The 16756-nt window shown below is 38.2% G+C and overlaps 1 protein-coding gene across 1 annotated transcript in view; it reads right to left on the reverse strand.

Moving 5' to 3' along the window:
* Window positions 1–16756, reverse strand: part of HECW1 (HECT, C2 and WW domain containing E3 ubiquitin protein ligase 1) — a 675231-nt gene that overhangs the window by 363617 nt on the left and 294858 nt on the right. Inside the window, exon 6 of the mRNA XM_053662971.1 lies at window positions 11026–11195. Within this exon, the coding sequence (XP_053518946.1) occupies window positions 11026–11195 (170 nt within the window). The remainder of the gene's footprint in view (window positions 1–11025; window positions 11196–16756) is intronic.

Here is a 16756-nt window from a genome sequence, read left to right on the forward strand (position 1 = left end):
ACTTGTTTCCAACCTTTCACTTTTAGTCTGTGATGGTCTTTTGTCCTGAGGTGGGTCTCTTGTAGGCAGCATATGTGTGGGTCATGCTTTCTTATCCATTGAGCTATTATGTGTTATTTGATTGGAGCATTTATTTAATCCATTTACATTTAAGGTTATTATTGATAGGTATTTATTCATTGCCATTTTTGTACCTGCGTTTCTCTCTGTCTCTCTCTTTTCCTTGCTTCTCTTAAAGCAGTCTTTTTAGTATTTCTTGTAGAGGTGGTTTGGTGGAGACATACTCTTTTAGACTTCTTTTGTCTTGGAAGCTCTTTATTTGGCCTTCTATCTTGATTGAGAGCCTTGCTGGGTAAAGTAGCCTTGGTTGTAGGCCTCTGTTTCTCATTACTTGGAGCTTTTCTTGCCATTCTCTTGCTTGGAGTGTTTCCATTGAGAAGTCAGTAGCTAACCTTACTGAGGTTCCCTTGTATGTTACTTCTTTTTTTCTCCCTTGCTGCATTTAAGATTCTCTCTTTGTCTTGGAATTTTGCCATTTTGATGATGATGTGTCTTGAAGTGGACCTCCTTGGGTTCCTCTTGATTGGGACTCTCTGTGATTCCTGGATTTGTGTGACTTTTTCTCTTATCAAATTAGGGAAATTTTCTCTCATTACTCTTTCAAATACATTTTCTATCCCTTGTTCTTCTTCTTCTCCTTCTGGTATTCCTATTATTTGGATATTATTACGTTTCATATTGTCTTGCATTTCTCTTAATCCCTCTTCATTCTTTCTGAGCCTCTTTTCATTTTCTTGCTCTTTCTGTGAGATGCTTTCTACTTTGTCCTCCAACTCGCTAATCCGATCCTCCACCTCATCTATCCTACTTTTGAAACTTTCTACTGTGTTCTTCAATTTGGAAATTGTATTCTTCATTTCCTCTTGTCCCTTGCTGATATTTTCTATTTCCTTTTTTATGTTGATGTAGTTTGCAGAGAGATCATTGTAGTTCCCCTATAGTTTCTGATAACTCATTGTGAGCTCTTTGAACTTCGTAATAACCAGGGCTTTGAATTCACTATCTGATAGTTGATCAGCCTCTACTTCATCTAACATTCTTTCTGAAGTTTCTGCTCTTTCTTTCATTTGGGGATTGTTTCTTTGTCTTCCCATTGTTTGAGACTCTTCTTTTTAGTCTCAGCTTCTAAAATTGATCTGTTCTGACACCCTGGGTTTATGGTGTGAACTTCTGTAGTATGATACCTGTGAAGTTCAGTGGTGCATACTCCTTCAAGTATCTTGATATTCTCCGTCTCCACCTACTCTCATGCTGGTCCTTGCACTGGTCCCCGCGCTGGTCCCTGCGCTGGTTGCGTACCACTGCTGAGTGTCCTGGTTCCAGTAGCCAACTCCTCCAGTGGCCATGCCTGTTACTACTGCAGCGGCACAGGGGCCAAGAGTGTCCCAGCTCCCGTAGCTGACTCCCCAGTGTCCAGTCCCGTCACTATGGCAGCAGCACAGGGGCCAAGAATGTCCGGGCTCCCATAGCTGGCTCTTCTGGTGCCCAGGAATGTCACAGGGGTTTGGAGTGTCTCGGCTCCTGTACCTGACTACCCGGTGTCCAGTCCCGTGGCTATGGCAGTGGCACAGGGGTTAAAAATGTCCGGGGTCCCATAGCTGGCTCTCCAGCACCCAGGCCTGTCTCTATGGCGGTGGCACAGGGGCCTCCAGAGTTCTAGCTCCTGTAACTGACTCTTCTGTTGCCCAGGCCTGTAGCTATGGCAGCGGCACAGGGGCCAAGAATGTCCTGGCTCCAGTACCTGACTCCTCTGGCTCCCAGGACCATCACAGGGGCTTGGAGTGTCTGGCTCCCATACCTGATTCCCCAGCTCCCAGGCCTGTTGCTATGGTGGCGGCACAGGGGCCGCGTGTGTCCCAGCTCCCATAGCTGACTCTGCTGCTGTCTAATGTTTCAGCGTCGGTCACAATCTCTGGTCTTTTAATTTCATAAATGCTTTGTAACTGATGGTTTATTGTGCTGTTTCTCTATAGGTATGCCACGATTTTCACCCATGAGTACAGGAGCTAGAATCCGCTCAGTCCTACTCAGTCTCCATCTTCCCAGCATCCCTCTTTCAGTCTTTTTTTGTCTGGGAAACCCCTTATTTCATTTTCCATTTTAACTGAGAGCCTCACTGATTAGAGTAGACTTGGTTACAAGCTTTTACTTTTCATTAATTGGAATATGTTTTGCCATTCTCTCCTGGTTTGCAGTGTTTCTGTTGTGAAATCAGCTGCTAACCTTATCAGAGCTCCTTTGTATATCATTTCTTGTTTGGTCCTTGCTGCATTTGAGATTCTTTCTTAAAACTTGGAATTTTAATTATGATGTGTCTTGGAGTAGGCCTCTTTGGGTTCACCTTGACTGGGACCCTCTGTGTTTTCTAAACTTGTGTGGTTTTTCCTTTTTCCAAGTTTGGAAAGTTTTCTATCATCATTTTATCAAACAGGGTTTCTATCCCTTGTTCCTTTTCTTCTCCTTCTGGTATGCCTATGATTCATTTTATGTGATTCATTTTGTTTTTCTGCGATTTCAGATGCTCTGCTTTTCTAACTGTCTTTGTAGGGTGATTTCTACGGTAGGAGTTCTGTGGGACTCAGTAGTGTGGTCTATTTGATCTCCTTGTCTGGATGTTCTAGGTTTGCCCTTTCTTCCATGTTTGTGGGTACTCTTGTTGTACTTGGGTTTTACCTGTTGGTAGCTCCTTTGTTGGCAGGTTCTCTCCTCTGGAGGGTTTATTGGTGTACACAACCCTAACCTGTTCTTTTATGTGATCAGGGGCTGGGCCAAAGTGAAATGGATTAAGACAGCAGGAAAGTATTTTATGATATTAAAGTACCAACAAGTAAAAAAGAGATAGGAGATCCTTTGGAGAAGTACAGCAATAACCATGATTTTTCACCCAACTAGCCCATTTTTATAAAAGGTGAAAAAGAGATAAGACTCTTGTTAGAGGGGAAAAAGAATGTTAGCTGACTTCAGAAATGAGAGCACTTATGCTAAGTTAGATGGTGAAATATAATGAGAGTAAGGGCTAGAAAAGTGGTGTAAGTGTATGAGGAAATAAGTTAACCACAAGAGTAATAAAGTTCAGGAAGATAGTGAAATGGACCAAGCCCAGGGAAGGGTGGTGTTTAGGAATTGAAACAACAATAATATGACAAGAAATATATGATCTGAATAAAAATAATAAAAAGCAAAAGACCAAGAGTACAAGTAAAGAGAAGGAAGAGAAATTAAAACACAATATGAAAAGGAGAACAAAGAATACCAGTCAAACAATGAAATCAGAGAAACAAAATAAACTAAATGGAAGGAAGAGAAATAAAAATAATAATAATTACAAAAAATAATAATAAAAAGCAAGTTCTGTAGGATAGCAAGCAGAGTGAATTTTGTCTCAGTTGTTGGCATTAGGCTTCTGATTTCTCTGTGGATCTGTTCTGGGTCCTTTCATAGTTCTAGGTCTTGTTTGCTTACACTTGGAAGGAAATAAAAAGCCTGTTACTGAGTTTAAACATTTTAAGCCAGTTCTTCTAGTCTTCCTGGATGCTTCATGCAGGAGTGGGTTAGGCTCTGCTTTCTTTTTCCTTTCCCATGGTTCTGCTTTGGGGGCTTGGACTTCACTACAATATTCACAGTTGTTCAGCCTCCAGCCCAAGCTCTCAGAGAGCTGAGTGGCCCCCACTGTCCATATGCACCAGGCTGGCACCTTTAATCCACTTTGTTGTGCCACCCTTTGATTATTCCCTGAGGTGCACAGAGTAGGAGCAACTAGCACCCCTCCTCCCTCTTTTTTGGCCTGGCACTTTGGATGTGCAAAGTCCCTTCAGGGCATTTCAGTTCCTCTATTTAATTAAGTCTCTCTGGGAACTGCTACCTCTATGAGCCTCTACTGCCCCACTTTGATCAGCCTTATTTGAAGCAAATCAAGACCCTATTCCTCCCTTTTCCCTAGCCTTGTGGTGAAGCAGGAAAGCTGCTTGCCTGGTGGCTGAGAGCCCCCCCCCCTTTTTTTAAAGCAAATTCTCCTGTGTTGTACCTGGTTGTTCTCAACCAATGCCCAGCTTTTCACACAGCCCAATCCTCTGGCCAGTCCCCAAATGACCTGGGTCGCGGTCAGTCGCAGCCCAACTCCTCCCATTGCCAGGTGTCACCCAGTTCCCGGATTTCTATGGTACTGTCCCAGCTGGTGACCACAGTCCCAGCCAGGGAACACCACCACTGTGTGCCTCCTACTGTCTTTATTCCTTCAGTGACTTCAAGCATCCAGGTCTCTCCTGGTGTGGGATTAGCTGCCCTGCTTTGGGAGTGGAAGGAGATGTGAAGTTACAATCAATGATCTGGCTCTACTTCAAATGGCCTTTGGCATCCACAGTCCCTAGAGACTGACCCTAGGACCACAGCAGCTGCAATCCCAAGTAGGTTACAGGGACCTTCCCTTTGACCTACACAATCTCCTTACCATCTGTTTTTCAACATCCTCTGCAATCTTTAGCATCTAAACGTATGACCTAGAATTTCATTTCTTGTTCACTTTGTTCTTCAGAAGATCAGCTAGGTGTCCTAGTTGGGTGCATGAGCAAGTTGGTTCAGCTCCCACCTACCTTGCCACCATCTTTCCCATCCCTCCTTATCTTTAATCTTGGGTAATGTAATTATAATATGAGTGGTGTGTGATTACTTTGGTCCAAATTCTTTGGGATTCTCTGAGCTTCCTGGACTTCCTGGAAGTCTCCTTTGCCAGACTGGGGACGTTCTTCTTCATTATACTTTCAAATAAGTTTTCAATTTCTTGCTCTTCCTCTTCTCATTCTCGCACTCCTATGATTCAGATGTGGGAATGTTTAAAGTTGTCCAGGAAGTTCCTAAGCCTCTCCTTATTTTTCTGAATTCTTGTTTCCTAATTCTGTTCTGGTTGAATGTTTATTTCTCCTTTCTGCTCCAATTTATTGATTTGAGTTCTGGTTTCCTTCTCTTCACTGTTGGTTCCATATATATTTTTCTTTATTTCACTTTTCATAATCTTCACTTTTCCCTCTGTTTTGTGACCATACTCAACCATTTCTGTGAACATCCTGATTACCAGTGTTTTAAACTCTGCATCTGATAGGTTGGCTATCTCTTCATTGCTAAGTTCTATTTTGGGGGCTTTGATCTGTTTTTTCATTTGGGCCATATTTTTTGTCTTGGTGTGCCTTTTATATTTTAAGGGGTGGAGCCTTAAGTATTTGCCAGGGGGAGACAACTACATTGCTGTGTTATGGCGGGATGGGTCCAAGGGGGAACAATGCCACTTGCTCAGCTCTCTGCCAGGTTTCAGTAACTTCCGCCACCATCTACAAGCAAATGGGGACCTTCCAGTGCTGATTATCCAGTGGGTGCATTTGTGTACATTCTAAAACCCTATGGGTCTTTCCAACAAGTCTCCTGTTAAGCTGGGAGTTTCTCCCACTGGTGCAACTGCCTGAGGATTTTACTAGAGGTTTTGAGGCTTTCTATTTATGCACTGGATTCCGGGGTTGTGTAGTCTGTCTTGCCCCCCAGTTGTTCCAGTTTATCTGTACACAAATGTGGGACTCCCTAGTCTGCCAGCTGCAACCTTGCTCACCCAGTCCTCCAGCCACTGCCTTGTTGCATTCTTTCCACCCGACTGTCTCTGCCCCTTCTAACAGTCTGAATAAATGCTTTTTGTTTAACTCCTTGGTTTTTGGACTTCCATACAGTTTGATTTTCTTGCAATTCTGGTTATTTTTTGTTTTTAAATTTGTTGTTGTCCTTTCGGTTGTGAGAGGAGGCAAAGTGTATCTACCTATGCTTCCATCTTGGCCAGAAGATAATTTTTCTGATTTCTAGTTTCAAGCCGTTGTGATCCAAAAACATGCCTGATATGATGTCAATTTTCCTGACATTTTAGAGGCTTCTTTTGTGTCCTACCATGTGGTCTTTTTTTTGAAAATGTTTCATATGCATTTGAAAAGAATGTATAAATTGCCCCTTTGGGTGAAAGGTTCTGCATATATCAATTAAATCCATTTGATCTAGAGTGTTATGTAATGTCACATTATTCTTGTTGATTCTCTGTTTGGAATATCTATTCATTGTTGACAGTGGGGTGTTAAAATCCCCTGGTGTAAGTGTGTTGCTGTCTCTACCTTTCTTGAAGTCTCCAAGATTTTTCTTACATTTTCAAGTACTCTTATATTGAGTTTATATATGTTTATAATGTTTATGTCTTCTTGATGGATTCTTCCTTTGAGTATAATGAAGTGTCTTTCTGTATCTCTTTTTATGTCCCTTGTTTTAAAGTCTATTTTGTCTGATATGAGTATTGCTAATCCAGTCTTTTTTTCCCCTGACCATTTGCTTGGAATATGTTTTTCATGTTTTTACATTCAATCTGTGTATGTCTTTTTTTTCTGAGCTATGTCTCTTGTAGCCAGCATATGTGTGGATCATGTTTTCATATCAATTTAGTTACCTTACGTCTTTTAATTACAGCATTTAATCCATTTAGTTTTAAGGTTATTATTGATAAGCACTTATTCATTTTTCCCCATTTGCATATTTGTTCCTCTCCCTTTCACTTTTTCTTCCTCTTCTTATAGCAGTCCATTTAGCATATCCTGTAGTGCTGGCTTGGTGCAGGTGTACTCTTTCAGCCTTCTTTTTTTCTGGGAAACTCCTTATTTTGCCTTTTATTTTAATTGAGAGCCTTGCTGGGTAGAGTAGTCTTGGTTGTAGGCCTTTGCTTTTCATTACTTAGAATATTTCTTGCCATTCCTCTGGCTTGTAGTGTTTCTGTTAAGAAATCAGCTGAAATCATTATCAGAGCTTCTTTTTATGTAACTAGCTATTTCTCCCTTGGTGTGTTTATTTTTTTAAATTGCCATTTTTATTATTACATGTATTGGAGGAGGCCTCTTTGGGTTCATCCTGATTGGTACCCTCTATGCTTCCTGAACTTGTGTGACTTTTCCCTCACCAACTTAGAAAATTTTTCTGCAATTATTTTCTCAGACACTTTTTCTATCCCTTCTTATTTTTCTTCTCCTTATGGTATTTCTATTATGTGAATGCTGTCATATTTCATGTTGTCCTCAAGCTTTCTTAAACTGTCTTCATTTTTTGAATCTTGTTTCATTTTGTCACTCTGACACAATATTTGTTTCTATTTTGTCTTCCAGCTTGCCGATTTGGTCCTCTGATTCATCTAACCTGCTATATTTCCTTCCAGTGTGTTATTCCTTTCAGATGTTGTATTTTTCATTTCTTCCTGGTTCTTATTCATAGTTATTATGTCATCTTTCATGCTGCTATAGTTCCCTGTAAATTCCTTATGGCTCCCATAAATTTCACTGTAGTTCTCACTGAGTTCCTTCAGCATTCTTATAACCACTATTTTTAATTCTATGTCTCAGTGATCACTTGACTCAATCTCACTTAATTCTTTTGGTGGGAATTCTTCCTTTTCTTTTAATTTGAAGTTTTTTTTTTTTTGCCTTCACACTTTACATGACTCTTTTTGTGTGTTTCTGCATCTCTGGTTGCTTGCTTTACATGCTTGTTTTTGTGAGATGTTGCTGTGTTTTAGGAGTTTTGTGGAACTCAGTGCTTCAGTCCCACAAAACTCCTAAATCTTTGATCTCCACATCTGGATATAGTTTCGTGTGCTGTTTGCTCTGTGTGTGTATGTGTGTGTGTGTGTGTGTGTGTGTGTGTGTATAGCATGAATCTCACCTAGTTTCTGTATCCAAGTATTTTCCAGTGTGAGTCTGTGCCTTTTCTGTTCTGGGAGAGGATGGAGCTCCAAAGGTATGATCTCCATCTGGCTCACTACAGCTGCAGGCACCATGCACAAATATTTACCTTTCAATTAAAAAAAATCTCCTTACCACCCATTGTAAAGCATTTCTCTCCTTGTTGGCTTCCAAACTTCATATCAACTACAATTCTATTGAATGTTCAGTTTATCTGACAGCAGATCAGTTAAATACCCAAGTTGGGTGTAAGAGCAAGTGGACTCAACTTCCAGCTACTTGGCCACCACTTATTCCTTCACCAAACTCTTTTTAGAAGACAAGTATCATCATAAATTAGAAGAAACAGATAAAGACACAAAAAAATAAAAAAATACAGGCTAGTATGACTGATGAGCAGAGAGCCTACATTCCTTAACAAAATATTACAAACCAGATCCAGCCATTCATCAAAAAGATCATATCCTATGATCAAATGGAATTTATCCCGAGGCTGATAGAATATTATTCACAGAAGTAAATGTGATATATCATATAAACAAAATGAAAGACAAAAAATACATGAACACCTCAAAGGATGCAGAAAAAACATTTGATAAAATTCAGGATCATTTATGATAAAAATCACTTAGCAAAGTTGGAATAGAGGAAGCATACCTCAACATGAGATAAAACTAATGCCACCATGATACACATGGATAAAAACTAAAAACGTTTCCCTTAACTTGTGTGACTAGTTACAAGGAAAAGGAACAAGACAGGGTGTCCACTTTCACTATTCTGATTCAACATAATACTGGTAGTCCTAGCCACAGTGATCAAATGAGAAGTAAAAGACACCCAAATTGGGAGGAAGTAAAACTGTCATATTTTGCAGATGACATGATATCCTATGTAGAAAACTCTATTGGATCTACAAAAAAACTACTTATCTAGTAAATGAATTAGGTAAATACTGACAATGTTGTGGGATACAAAGTCAATATTCATAAGTCAATGACATTTTTACACACCTATAATGAACTATCAGAAAGAGAATCTAAGAAAACAATCCCATTTACTATTCCCACTTTTTAAAAAAAGACCTAGGAATACATTTAACCAAGGAAGTAAAAGACCTGTACTCAGAAAACTATAGAATATAAATTGAGGAAAGAAATTGAGGAAGATATAAATCAGTGAAGCACATACTATGTTCATAGACAGAAAGAATTAACACCATTAAAATGTCCATACTACACAAAGAAATCTATAGATTCAATGCAATTTATATTAAAATACTAATGGCACATTTCAGAGATCATAAACAAATATGGCACCAGAAAATAAAACAAATAACCTCAGCATTCTTGAGAAACAACAAAGTCGAAGAGAACACAATACTTTACTACTAGGCCACTGTATAAAAGAGTCTGGTCCTGGCATAAGAACAAACACATGCATCAATGGGATAGAACTGGAAGCCCAGAAATAAGCCATATCTTTATGCTCAATTAATATTTGACAAAGGAGGCAACAGAATACAACTGAGTAAATACAGCCTCTTCAGTAAATGGTGTTGGGAGAAGTGGACTGAGATATTCAAAAATTAATTTAGACCATCATCTTACATTGTAAATCAGAATATACTCAAAATATTTAAAAGAAGTAAATATAAGACTTGATACCATAGAAGTGCTAGAGGAAAACATAGGTGGCAAAATTTCAGATATCTTGCATTACAATATTTTCACCAATGTAATCACCTAGGGCAAGAAAAACAAAGGAAAATAAAAACAAATTGGACTACATCAAATTAAAAGCCTTCTGCACATCTAAAGAAATCACCATCAAAATGAAAATGGAACCCACTGTATGGGAGATTATATTTGCCAATGAAATATTGGAAAATGATTTAACTCCAAAATATATAAAGAACTTACATGACTCAACACCAGGAAGACAAACAATCCACTTAAAAATGGCAAAGGACATGAACAGACACTTTTCCAAGGAGGACATACAGATGCCCCAAAGACGTATGAAAACATGGTCAACATCACTAGCCATAAGAGAAATACAAATTAAAATCTCAATGAAATATCTCCTCATGCCTATCAAAATGGTTATCATCAATACATCAGCACACAATAAGTGCTGGCCAGGTTGTAGAAAAAAGGGAACATTAGTGCACTCTTGGTGGAAATGCAGTCTGGTATAGTCACTGTGGGAGATAACATGGAGAATCTTTATAAAGTTAAAAATGAAACTCCCCTTTGACTCAGCAATTCCTTTTCTGAGAATATACCCCAAGCATCACAAAATACCAATATAAAAATATATGCACCCCTGTGTTTTTAGCAGTGCTATTTACAATAGCCAAATGATGTCAATAACCTAAGAGCCCATCTGTAGATAAGTGGATTAAAAACTGTGGTACCTCTCCACAACAAAATAGTACACAGCAGTGAAAGAAGAAAGTCTTACATTTTGCAACATCATGGATAGACCTGGAGAAAATCATGCTAAGTAAATTACACCAATCAGTTTAATTAAAATACTGTGTGATCTCACTTATATGTGGAATCTAATGAACACAGACTAAATACTTAAGAAACCTTAGGTACATATAAATTTTCAGCTGCTGGAAAGGAGGAAAGGGCATATGGATTGAAAGATGGTGAAGTGATTAACCAGAGAGTATTTATGCACAACTCATGGACATGGACAACTTAATGTTGAGATTGACTTGAGGAAGGGAGAAGATGGGACTGAGTGGAGGAGGGGAAAGGGAGAAAAAGTGGGAACTGCATAAAAAATACAAATAAAACTAAAAAATAAAGTAAAATAAAATGTATTTCTTCCCCCTGGGAAAAAAAAAGAAAAAAGTGTAAGAATATTCTCAGATAAAAACACTTCTCTTCCTTCTTACATACAAAGGTTGAAGGAAAGGTTCCTGTCTTTCAGGAGTAGGTTTGGAAGTGATTACTAGGCATAAGTGACTACTATATGGCTACTGAGCATAGCTACAATGAATAGTTTTCTGGTACAACCTTAGGGACTCTATCAAAAACTCTGAGAGTTGCAACCCATAGAGAACATGGCTCTCTTCTAAGACCAAGAGAGCCATGAATTTAGCAGCTGAGTTGGGTGCTCCAAGAAAAGGAAACAGCACATGAGCTGCTTCAAGCTTAATCATTTCATTTGGTCACTTAGGCTTCTTTTCAGGGACCATGGCACTCACCTCAGCCTGCCAGATGGGGTTCACAGTGTTGCCAATGATCTTAGATCTCCTCTCCTGCCCATGGTGAGGGAGGGCAGGGAAGATGCTGTGTTTCCCAGGCTGAATGGAAATCTTCAGGTAAGGATCTGGGTTGAAAAACATCCCTTTCTTCAACCCCATGGCCTGGAAATCTACAAAGTAAATGATATTGTGTTTTAGTGATTATATCAGGCCTTTAATAAGAAGAAAAGTTTGTATAAAACATAAAAAAATCTTTCACTCTTTATACTATTTCCATCTCATTAGAAATATGAACTAATATGTCTAAAGAACCCACTGTTTGAAATATTTACTGGCATCTATTCTATCATTTTGGTGAGAAATCCCTATAATAAATAAATGTATCTGGAATTACAGTTTCTATGCTTTTTTAAAAAGGGACCACTGGCTCTTACTGGACTGGATTTAACTGTTCCTTAGGCTGGCTAAGTTAATGAATAGGGTTGGGTGAGGGTCTGAACATCACCTCAGAAAACTTGGGTGGACAAGTGGAGACATAAGAAAAACAAGGGTTGTTGTCAAACAATAAATCTGCTCTTCACTAAATAAGAGAGAATTAGAAGAAATAAAGAGAAAGAGGAGGGTTAAAAGAGGAAAGACCATAACAATGGAGGAGTTGTTGTTATGAACAAAAAAAGAAAACAAGGCCACTGTAGAATCAAGTGTATATCAGTGAGGAGAGTTTTGAATAACCATATTGCCAGGGAAAGCAAGGCTTTAAAAACTTAATGATTCCATTTAATTGATATTATCTGATCCTGTAAAATTTCATGCTGGAGGGAGAAAGAGGGGTGAGAGAACAAAATAATTTGTAATAATGGTCTATAATTATAATTATTCTGAGATATTTTGAAATCATTTGATATTTTGAAGTCATTTTATATTGAAAATATACTTATGACATCAAAAACATAAAAGTTTTCTGTTATTGAAATATTTTCTCCTCAAAACTATTCCCATCCATATATGAATGAAAGAAACCGAGGAAAAGATACATTGAATTGATTCACAACAATAGTATAAAAGTTGTGAGGTGTTTGAGTAATTTAATACTAATGAAAAAGCACAGATGGTTTCATATAATTTACTTAAAATTATTTTGAGTTGATTCATAGTTATTTCCATAATTAAATATTTTTACTGTTTTATAAATTGCCGTGAGAAAAAAGGAAAGTATAACAAACATCACAGAAATCTGCAAAATGTAGGCTAAACTCATAGGAGTATGTGCAGAAAAGAGATAACACAGCAGCCTGAGACTTCTCTCCCTATAAATGTCCATTTATAAGGTAGGCTTTTAGCTAGCATCTGGGAACTTGGATCTCTGGAGGGTTCTCACACTTTAGAACAAATAAGAGTGCCTCACTGTGCCTAATCTGTGGGTGGGAACTATGTGGTCTCCTTCTGGGAGTCTGGAAGTTTGGTGTGTGCTAGGCATAGGTACCTATGTGACCAGACATGGATGAAAACCTTGGCACTGAATCTGTAATGAGATTACCTGGCATACAACACTTTATATATATTGCCACACCTTGTTGTTGGGGAAAATGTGTGCATTCTGTGTGACTCCATTGGGAGAGGACCCCTGGAAGCTCATTAATTATTTTTTCAAGACTTCAGCCCATGCACAGTTTCCCCGTGGTTATTTTCCTTTGTATCCTCTCAATATAATAAATCATAGTTGTGAGTATATTTATATGCTAATCTCTAGTGAATCATTAAATCTGGGGTTGTGTTGGGTTCTCTGATTCAAAGTTTAGCAATGATTATTTATCATACTATAATGTGACTACTATCACCCCCATCATCTCCACCACTTCCAACTACCACTTATTGGCTAGTTACTAAATTCTGGGAACAATTTTATAATATTCAAATATGAATATTATCTGATTTAATTATAAGTATAAACTCTATAAGGTAGATATCATATTACTAATTTGAAGAAAAGAGAATGGTGGCCTATAAGTTAAGTGACTTGATGAGGTTGTTGGAACTGGTCAATCTCAGAAATAAATTTGGAGCCAGTCTGTTTGATTCCCAAGTTTGTGCCTTTAACCAATATTTTCTAGTACCATTCAATAAAAATGCCAATACTGGCATAGGTTAAATTTTTAAGTATCAATGGGTCTTTTTTTAATCTCTGAGCTTTTGACCTTTATTATTTTTCTTTTCCCCAAATAACCTTCTAAAGACATTTCTTTTTAAAATACATTTTATTGATTATACTATTACACTTGTCCCATTTCCCCCACTTTTTTCCCCTCTGCCCTGCACACCACTTTCCACTGACATCCCCCCCCGACTTTAGTTCATGTCCATGGGTTTTATATATATAAGCTGTTTGGCTTCTACATTTCCTATACTATTCTTAACTCCCCCTGGTCTATTTTGTACCTATCATTTATGCTACTTATTCTCTGTACCTTTTTCCCCTCTCTCCCCGTCCCACTCTCTTGCTGATAACCCTTGATGTGATCCCCATTTCTGTGATCCTGTTCCTGTTCTAGTTGTTTGCTTAGTTTGTTTTTGTTTTGCTATTTTTTAGGTTTGGTTGTTCATAGCTGTGATTTTGTTGTCATTTTACTGTTCATAGTTTCGATCTTCTTTTTCTTAGATAAGTCCCTTTAACATTTTATATAATAAGGGTTTGGTGATGGTAAACTCCTTTAACTTGACCTTCTCTGGGAAGCACTTTACATGCCCTTTCATTCTAAATGATAGATTTGCTGGATAGAGTATTGTTGGATGTAGGTCCTCACCTGTTATTACTTTGAACACTTTTTCCATCCCCTTCTTGCCTGTAAGGTTTATTTTGAGAAATCAGCTGATAGTCTTTGGGGAATTCCTTTGTAGGTAACTGTCTCCTTTCCTCTTGCTGCTTTTAAGATTCTCTTCTTATCTTTAATCTTGGGTAATGCAATTATGATGTGCCTTATTGTATTCCTCCTTGGATCAAACTTCTTTGGGACTCTCTGAGCTTCCTAGACTTCCCGAAAATCAATTTTCTTTGCCAGATTGGGGAAGTATTCCTTCATTATGTTTTCAAATAAGTTTTTCATTTCTTGCTCTTCCTCTTCTCTTTCTGGTACCCCTATGATTCAGATGTTGGAATGTTTAAAGTTGTCCTGGAGGTTCGTAAGCCTCTCCTCATATTTTTGAATTCTCGTTTCTTCTTTCTGTTCTGGTTAAATTTTCTTTCTCCCTTCTGCTCCAAACCATTGATTTGAGTCCCAGTTTCCTTCCTGTCACTGTTGGTTCCCTGCATATTTTCCTTTACTTCACTTTTCATAGCCTTCATTTTTTCCTCTAATTTTTTACCATATTCAACAAATTATGTGAGTATCCTGATTAGCAGTGTTTTAAACTGTGCATCTGATAGGTTGGCTATCTCTTCATTGCTTAGTTTTATTTTTCTGGAGTTTTGATCTGTTCTTTCATTTGGGCCATTTTCTTTTTGCCTTAGTGCACTTGTTGTGTAGTAAGGGACAGAGCCTTAAGTGTTCACGATGGCAGGGCAACCCACATTGCTGGGCTGTGATGCTGTATGTGGGGGAGGGCTCTGAAAGAAACAATGCCACTTGCTCTGCTCTCTGCCAGTTTTCAGTCACTTCCCCTGCTACCCACAAGCAAATTGGGCTCTTCTGGTACTGATTCCTGGGTGGGTGAGTTTGAGTACATTCTAGGACCCTGTGGGTCTCTCCAATGAACTCTCCTGTGAAGCTGTGAGTTTTTTCTGCTGCTGCCTCACCCTCCACGGGTGATTTTAGTCAGAGGCTTTGAGGCTTTATTTCCTTGTACTGGAACCCTGGGTTGCATGGTCTATCTTACTCCCCAGTTGTTCCTCCCAGTTTATCTGCATGAAAATGTTGGACCACGCAGTCCTCCAGCTTCTGCCTTGCCAACCCCAGCCTTGCCATGAGTCCTCTCCACCTGGCTACCTGTCTCTGCCCCTCCTACCGGTCTGGATAAATGTTTCTTCTTTAACTCCTTGGTTGTCAGACTTCCAGACATTTCAATTTTCTGTCAGTTCTGGTTGTTTTTTATTTTTGAATTTGCTGTTGTCCTTTTGGTTGTGTGAAGAGGCACAGTGTGTCTACCTATGCCTCCATCTTAGCCAAAAGTCCTAAAAACATTTCTTTTTCTTATATTTTTTAAAAAATTGAATGTATTGAATGACATAGGATAATACAATTATATAGGTTTCAAGCATATAATTCTATGATACATCATCTGTGTATTGCATTGTTTACCCACCACCCAAAGTCAAATTACCTGTCACCATACATCTGACTCCCTCCATTTTTTACTCTGTCCCTCCCCTCTGGTAACTACCACACTATTATCTGTGTCTATGAGTTTTTGTTTGTGTGTTCATTTGTTCATTCGGTTTTTATATCCCATATATGAATGAAATCATATGGACCTTGACTTTTCTGTCATTTTGCTTAGCATGATAATCTCAAGATTCATCTATGTTGTCAGGAATGGCAATATTTTGTTTTCTATGGCTCATAGTATTCCATTGTATATATGTACCATATTTTCTTTATCCAATCATCTGTAAAATGACACTTTAGTTGTGTCCATGTCTTTGCCATTCTGAATAATGCTTCGATGACCATAGGAATGAATATATCTTTACATATAAATGTTTTCAAAAATTTCAGGTAGATAATCCAGGAGAGGGGTTGCTGGGTCAAATGATAGCTCTATTCTTAATTTTTCTGAGGAACCTCCATACTGTTTTCCATAGTGGCTACACCCAATTACCACCAGCAGTGAATGAGTATTCTCTTTTCTCCACAACCCCTCCAATACTTATTATTTGTTTCATTGGTAATAGACATTGTAACAGGTGTGAACATGGTATTGCAATGTACTTTTGATTTTCATTTCTCTTAGAGCTAGTAAAGTTGAGCATCTTTTTATATATCTGTTGGCCACTTGTCCTCTTAGGAAAAATGTCTGTTCAGGTCCTCTGCCCAATTTTTAATGGAATCATTTGTTTGTTTGGTGTTGAATTGTATGGATTGTTTATATATTTTGGATCTTAACAACTTTTCCAAACTGTTGTTTGCAAATACCTGTTCCTACTTGGTTGGTTGCCTTTTTGTTATGTTGGTGGTTACTTTTGTCATGTAGAAGCTTTTTAGTTTGATTTATTTTTGCTTTTACTTCTCTTGCTTTTGGGGTCAAATTCATAAAATCTTCTCTAAGACCAAGATCCATAAGTTTAGTAACTATGTTTTGTCCTATTCAATTTATTGTTTCATGTCTTGCATTTAGATCTTTGATCAATTTTGAGTTAATCTTTTGTATACAGGGACAAACTTTATTCCCTGTATACTTTTGTATACAGGAACAGCAATCTAACGTTGTTCTCTCACATGTGGCTTTCTAATCTCCCCAGCACCATTTACTGATGAGGCTTTCTTTTTCTCCATTGCATGTTTTTGTTGAAAATTATTTGCCTCTATACATGTGGGTTTATTTATGGATTCTCAATTCTACTCCATTGGTCTATGTGTCTGTTTCTTTTCTGCCAGTACCATGCTGTTTTAATTATTGTCTTTTTTTGTTATAATTTGAAGTCAGGGAAGTGATACTTCCATTTAGTTCCCTCACCCTCAGGATTGCTTTGACTATTTGGGATTTTTTTTGGGGGGGGGCTTCATACAAGTCTGAATTA

The sequence above is a fragment of the Artibeus jamaicensis genome, unplaced genomic scaffold, assembly GCF_021234435.1.
Source record: "Artibeus jamaicensis isolate MK-2021 breed Jamaican fruit bat unplaced genomic scaffold, CSHL_Jam_final contig_311, whole genome shotgun sequence".
NCBI lineage: Eukaryota > Metazoa > Chordata > Mammalia > Chiroptera > Phyllostomidae > Artibeus > Artibeus jamaicensis.